Source organism: Punica granatum, chromosome 8, assembly GCF_007655135.1.
Source record: "Punica granatum isolate Tunisia-2019 chromosome 8, ASM765513v2, whole genome shotgun sequence".
Taxonomy (NCBI): Eukaryota; Viridiplantae; Streptophyta; class Magnoliopsida; order Myrtales; family Lythraceae; genus Punica; species Punica granatum.
In genome coordinates this window covers 5,368,856-5,376,049 of record NC_045134.1, presented here as the reverse complement: position 1 = coordinate 5,376,049, position 7,194 = coordinate 5,368,856, and the positions used below count along the sequence as shown (strand labels likewise).

Here is a 7,194-nt window from a genome sequence, read left to right as displayed (position 1 = left end):
CGTACGAAATATCCAAACCAAATCTTCAATGAGTCAAGTAAGTAATTCTTCCCAATCAAAATATTTCGAAATATAAAAATCAAGTATATTAGTTCAAAAACCAAGCAAAATCTTTTGAAATACAAATATTAGGTATACTAATTTAAAAAAAATGATCAGTAAAAAAATCAAAATTTCATAAGAATTATTAAAAAAATTAAAAATTCGAGAAAATTCCAGTCATAAATTTGAGCATTCTGAGGTCATCTAATCGGGTTCATCACAACTTTGCTTTACTATATATATAGATAGATATGCATATGTATAACCAAGGCTAAGAAGCTTATAAATTCGATTGATCATATTAGTTCACACAGAAACTTAAACCAGCAGTCCCTCACCCAAGGTACGGGGTTCCAGCAACATCAGATGTTGATCGGCTAGACATACGTTCTCGTGCAAAGCATACTTGCTGCACCTGCCGTTTTCACTTGAAGTACTTCAGGCTCAAGTAAGTCCAGTTTTTTTTTTTTTTTTCGGAGTCCAAAAATCGTTTAGATCGATGAGTCTTTGCTCTTGATTTTGACAAGATAATAAGGCATATATATATATGTATGTATATATGTAATTTGCAAACTGAAATTCGTAAAAAAGTCTTCTGCTTGTTTCCTTAATGTTTTAAATAAAAGAGAAAAGAATGTTGAAACTATTTCCAGCGGCTTTATGAAAATCCTGAACTGATCTTGAAACTTTTATACTCTATCATCTATCTATAGTTCGAGCGAGGGCGTGATGGTCGAATCAATTCAAGAAATTCAATCAGATCATAGAGTTTATGATCATTGTTTTTTATTCTCTTCACATGCATGGTATCAGAGACCAAGGGCTATAGCTATTCGATCACGTGTCAAGTACAAGATTCCATGGCGATGATTTCTGAGCCGATTAGTCCTCACGGAATGGATACAATCGACCGTGCTGGTGGGCTCGGTATCGAGTTGTTGAACGGGTTCAACTACGAGGTTTGGAAGACTACCATGAAGTCATACCTTACAGGAGAAGACCTGTGGGATGTTGTGGCCGGAAAAGACACCAAAAATCCAGACAAAGACGCTGTTGCTAATGAAATAACTTCCGCAGATGCTGTCAAGAAGTGGACGCGGCTGAATGCAAAGGCCGAGTTTGCCTTGAAGAGTTCTATTTCTCATAGCCTCTTCGATCACATCATCAAATGCGAGTCTGCTCATGAGATATGGGATAAACTCGACCGGTTGCTCAAAAAGAGGGATGGTGAGGCTCCGGCAGAGGCTCCTCATGCTCAAGGTATACTCTATACAATAACTTCATAGTATTTCTTAGCGGAACTTGTGTGTAGAGATTCCGTCATAGAAATATTCGACTCATAGAGAAGCTACTTCTCCAGTTGAGACCCTCTAATATTCAGAGCGGAAACTTCTGTCATATTTCATTTTACTTTCCGGTAGTTTCTCAAATTCGGCATTCTTCCACAACAATTTTGATGGATGACTGGAAATTTTCAAAAATAAAAGATAAAAAAGAGACTAGAGCTTTTTGAGACACATCAACTTATGTGAAATTTTTAAATGAAGTTCTATTTGATATTAAAGACTAGAGAGAGAGGAGGAAGAGAGGCCATCGACATCAAAGGTCACCAAAGACCTTGTCTGGGGCCCCGTTGGGACCGCATCAATGAGTCTTGGTGCGATTAGTACAATAACCATTACACAATGTATTACGAAAAAGGATATTGAACATCTACTGATAATTTCGCGACCGCGCTGTAGCTTTGAATTAGGAACCAAAAAGAGTTTTATGCGGACCCTTTTTTCAATGAAAAAAAGTATATTCACTGTTAATTTTGTTTTTGTTATATTTTAATTTTTTTAGTGAACCATTAATTTTTAAAATTTTTTGGTAGAATGTTATATTTTTAATTTAGGAACCAGAAAAATGCTTTTTATGGGTTTATTAAGTTGTAGCCTGGCTTATATACGAGAATGAGGATGACGGGCTTGGGGTTTAACTGACAACTAGTCAAGACGCAAGCTAGTTAGGAATTTGCCACAGCAAGTCGAAAATGTTCATTAATTTTTAGTTTTTTAGATTTTTTTCCTTCCTTTTGTTGATCATATCTCCTTTTACATATTGAGAGAACAATATAGAGACAAGAGCGTCAACACGAAAGAAAATAATGGTTGGATACTTCTTATACGTTGTTTACCTAACCTCTAGAATTTCTATACAATTGACGTTTATATTACGAAAGAAAATTTTGAAAGGTCGTTTTAGATATATTGCTTAAATATCACAACTTTTGCATAATACATATGTTAATATATTTAATGAACTCTGATGTGTCATTAACATATTAAACTAAGTGTCATTACCAATCAGTTAGGATATGAATGGTCATTCTATATGAGGCCTCTTCCATCCTACATGGTAGGATTGGGAGTTTCAACTTAGCTTTAATATATTGTATTTACATAAGGTAAGATTACATTGCTTGAATAGAACAGAAAATACCTGGTCAAAAAATGATAGAATAGTAATAAAATCAATATAATAAAACTATGTCGCAGTATTTTTATCCGAGAAATCTTTGTATCAAAATCATATCATCTCCATTTCGTGGTGATTTTTAAATATTCGAAATGCAAGCTAATTTTTAATAGTTTTTTCAAACTTTTATTGCTTTTTTATTTGGTCAGAAAATTGTATTGCATTTATACGGGCCATTCTGACATGTCTTTACTTTGGTTGGTTGACATCATTAATTTGCGGTTTTACCCTCTCTTATATGTAACTCCTCTACAATCATGTGTCGGAAAAAAGCTTGTTTTATGTATCGTAATTTAGTTTAATTCATAATTATTTGTGGATATTTGATCTTTTTAAAGCTTTCAAATTACAAGAGTGAAGCTCTATATTCGAAAGTGATCTTGAATTGATATCAAATTATTTGAAATAATGTGAAATATGGTAGAGGATAATGAGCTAATTAAACTCCACGTCGTAAAAATGTTACACTAGATATGAAGAGATATATGCATTTAAATGTGGCAAGTTTTATGCCTTCAAATAATTTTACACGGATTAGCTAGACTAGACTTTTTAACGGTGTGCATCAATGAATTCATAAATTGATGAAAAGGATGGGAAGCTGCTTGAGCAAGAGGAATCTAATATGATTTAGGTGTAATATATATATGAACATTATTGAAAACCAAAATTGAAATTTAAACAAATGAAAAAAAAGAAGAAGAAAGAGAATGTTATAGCCTTTTCACAGGAGGCGCAAAAGTTCTATTGATAATTGAATTGAGTTTTTCTGTGTCTTTTCCTTTTGACAGAACTTTCTTCATCAATAGGATGGTGTTTATATATAAATCATATTATAAATTACGAGCACTCGTAAGCCCTCTGGTATCACTTCTCAGGCGTTGGAGCTAGTGTATATATATATACACATATATCCTACGAGGATGCTTTTCAAATACATATTTCAATATGATTGAATCAATATATATAAATGTAAATCTCGATGATCTTCTATCTAATTTTGAAAGTATTTTATTTTTATGGCAGCAGATCATGATCCTATTAAGCTTTACCGAGGCTTACGCAAGGCAGCACTGAAGGGAGACTGGGAAGCTGCCAAGAGAATACTTGAGAAAGATCCCGAAGCTTTGACGGCGAAAATTACAGAACGGGGAGAGACGGCACTGCACGTTGCAGCTGATGTTGGACATGCAAAGTTCATAGAGAAGCTAGTGGCACTCATGCCCCAAGAAGCGCTGGAAATAAAAGAGGATAAAGACAGCCGGACTGCCCTCCATTATGCCGCTGTCATCGGAAACTTGGATATTGTCAAGACTTTGGTGGCCAAAAATGGCAGATTGATGGAAACTGCGGATCGATTTCTGAATACGCCACTTCATGTTGCTGCCTATTTTTTTCAAAACAAACACAAAGAGGTCGTGCGGTACCTCACCTTGAACATGCCCGACCAGTCACGTGATGGCCCCTTCTTTGCCGGCTCCGCAGCTGGTGAACTAATTAGCAAACTCACGGCTTCACGTTCTTACGGTAAAGTGAATTGGATGATACTTCATCACAAAAGTTTTGACACTTTGGTTTTCTTCACGTCCTTAATTATGGAATACATTATTCAGTTTTTATTTTCCTTAAAAAATATATATTATTCAGTTACTATCAATTTTCAGAGAACTTTTCTTTTCTTCTTTTTCTTTTTTTTCTTTTTTTATTTTGCCAAATTTCCAGGGAACTTGTTATTCTGATCATTGGTTCTAGTGACGGACACAAGATTTGAGCCGAAGGGGTGAAGGTTTCTTGAGAGGGCAAATCAGATGGCAATTTTTTCGAGTCAGGGAGGGCGAATATAAATAATAATATATAAATTTCCTTAAAGCGTCAACATATTTTGGGGTGGGAGGGGGGCAACTGCCCCTCAGTCCATCCCCGCTTGGTTCTCCATATTCTAGCTATTGGTCGTACCAAAGGCGAACCAATTAAACGATTAACCCATATTTCCACCGAACAAGAGTTGACGATGTTTGATTAATTCTTTCCATGCAGAGCTTTGTCTTCACTTGTTAGATAAGTATCCCTTCTTAGCTACTGCTGTAAACGGGAATGGGACTGGAATGCTACATGCATTGATGTTTCAACCATCTGAATTCCCGTGTGGAAGAAAGCTTGGATTTTGGGGAAATTGCATATACCAAAGTAAGGTCTTTCTGATCCAATATCAACAGCAATCGAATTGGTTAATTGCTGGACCAATTAATACCCTCTATTGTTTATCAATTACACATTCATGGTTGGTTGATTGTTAATGCTCTGAACTTATTGACTGAAGTTATTCCCGTGGAATTTCACCATAAACCGCGGTGCTCATCATCAAAGGGTGACTTGGAAGACCAACAAGCGAAAGAACCATCGACATTACTGCAATCTGCGACATCTTGCTTGACTCACGGTTTGCATATTCTGCAACTTTCAACATTGTGGAAGATTATAATTATCATGCTTTTTTGAGACATTGATTCTTCGCTGGTGGAACCCCATTCTGTACCATAAACGATTCTCTCTAGACATCATTTATCGGTGTCCAGTTTCGTAATGATCCTTTCCAAATGAAGTGATTCCTCAAGAATTGATTGCGACTTAATCAGATTATTATTGCAGTGATGCATTGGATCTATGGTGCTTCTTGGACAGCTATTGAACATCTAGGTGGGTACGACGGAAGGTGGTCGATTATAGTATATCAATAGTTGATGACTCAATCCTTCTATGATTATAACTGGCCTGCTGCTAAATATGCATTTGATGCAGTTCCAGGGATCAAGCACATAAAGCATGAGAAATTCAAGCACAAATGCACCCAAAGGATGGTGGAAATTGCTTGTCAACAAATGTCAGGCTGGAGCCAGCATGACATCACGACATTCTTCACAAAATCCACAGATTCATCCATTCTTCCTGTCGCAGCAGAAAATGGAGTAGTTGATCTCATAACTACGTGTCTTCAATATTTTCCTCATCTAATACAGAATACATCCATACTCATGGAGGCGGTTCTGAACCGACAAGAAAAGGTCTTCAACCTTTTTCTTGGAGACTCCGTGAATACAAAATATTTGGCCGTGGCTTTTGATGAACAAACAAAAGAAAACGTCGCACACAAAGCCGCGAGATTGGCGCCTTATCCCCAACTTTCATCAGTTTCATGCTCCGCATTACAAATGCAAAGAGAGTTGCAGTGGTATAAGGTGCCTACCTCTACCTCTCTTCCTGCTGGTTTACTTCTATCCATGATTGGTAATTCAGGGTTGTCGGAGTCATAATCACTTGTGTTTTAATCCGGTCATTATATAGACATACAATGTGCAAAATGCTAGGAAAAAGTTGAATTCCGTGTGACGACCGGTAAATGTATGGAACAGTCATAACCATGCATGCATGTTTAACATAAATGGTGAGCCTTTGATACTAAACCTTTGGAGTATAATATCCGTCTTTCCAGGCTGTGGAGAAGCTTCTTACTCCTACACAAGTATCGTTTAGAAATCGGAAGCAGGAAACACCTCGGGGGATTTTCACAAACGAGCACAGAGAATTGCTCGAGGATGCTAAGAAATGGATGAAGAACACATCTGACTCGTGCATGCTGGTGGCGACCCTCATAGCTACTGTAGTTTTCACAGCGGCTTTCACAGTTCCTGGAGGATATGTCAATGGCAAAGGCATCCCATTATATTTAGAGGAAAGTGTCTTCATCTTGTTTGCTGTTTCAGATACACTGGGATTGTTCTCCTCCACCACATCCATCTTGATGTTCCTCTCTATCCTGACGGCGCGTTATGCAGAAGAAGATTTCCTCTATTCACTCCCCAAGAGGTTAATACTTGGACTTGCTTCTCTTTTCCTCGCCATTGCGAGTATGATGGTGGCATTTGGGGCGACGCTCTACATGGTCTTGAGTGAGAGGTTCAAGTGGATTTTCATCCCGATCATGGTAATCACTTCCATTCCCGCGGCCCTATTCGTGATGCTGCAACTTCCTTTGTTCATCTACATGCTAGGATCAACATATGGCCCTGGAATCTTTCATCCTAAGAATATTTGGTAGTTGATATATTTCTGGTTAGATCTGTGGACAATGTAATCTCTAAGCTTCTTTTGAATTATGTTTGTCTCTATACTACTTTTATGGATACGGTTTTCGACCGCACCGAGTAAGTCTCATCTGTCGTAAGAAACAGAGAAAAAAAGGCTGAATCCCCACTCATTAGGTGAGGTGAGTGTATTCAATTATATAGATAATGTACATGGTTGTTAAAGGAAGGTACATAAATGTATATCGATAAATGCCTAGAATACAACAATTATAAATGGAAATCTATGATCGCATATCATTTTCTATTACTCCCCGTCAAGCCGAACGGGGAAGTTTCCACGTGAAGCTTGGATCGAATATCAGCAAAGCGGGATGACGATAAACCTTTTGTGAGTCCATCAGCTAGCTGATCATTGGAATTGATGAAATGAATGGAAAGTTGCTTGCTCATGAATCTCTCTCGCACAAAGTGATAATCAATCTCAATGTGCTTTGTTCTGGCATGAAAGATAGGATTCGCCGTAAGGTAGATAGCGGAAATATTATCA

At 37.2% G+C, this 7,194-nt stretch overlaps 1 protein-coding gene across 2 annotated transcripts; it reads left to right on the top strand.

Moving 5' to 3' along the window:
* The first annotated feature begins 334 nt into the window (after positions 1-334).
* Positions 335-6,716, top strand: LOC116187339. 2 transcript variants are annotated; one of them, XM_031515994.1, is made up of 8 exons: positions 335-490; positions 856-1,302; positions 3,592-4,089; positions 4,600-4,749; positions 4,883-5,002; positions 5,212-5,259; positions 5,362-5,798; positions 6,053-6,716. In XM_031515994.1, exons 2-8 carry the CDS (start codon positions 903-905, stop codon positions 6,656-6,658), a joined length of 2,259 nt encoding a protein of 752 aa, XP_031371854.1. In that variant the 5' UTR covers positions 335-490; positions 856-902; the 3' UTR covers positions 6,659-6,716. The 2 variants fall into 2 exon arrangements, with proteins under 2 accessions (XP_031371854.1, XP_031371853.1); XM_031515993.1 differs by having other exon boundaries at positions 3,589-4,089.
* The last annotated feature ends 478 nt before the right edge of the window (positions 6,717-7,194 follow it).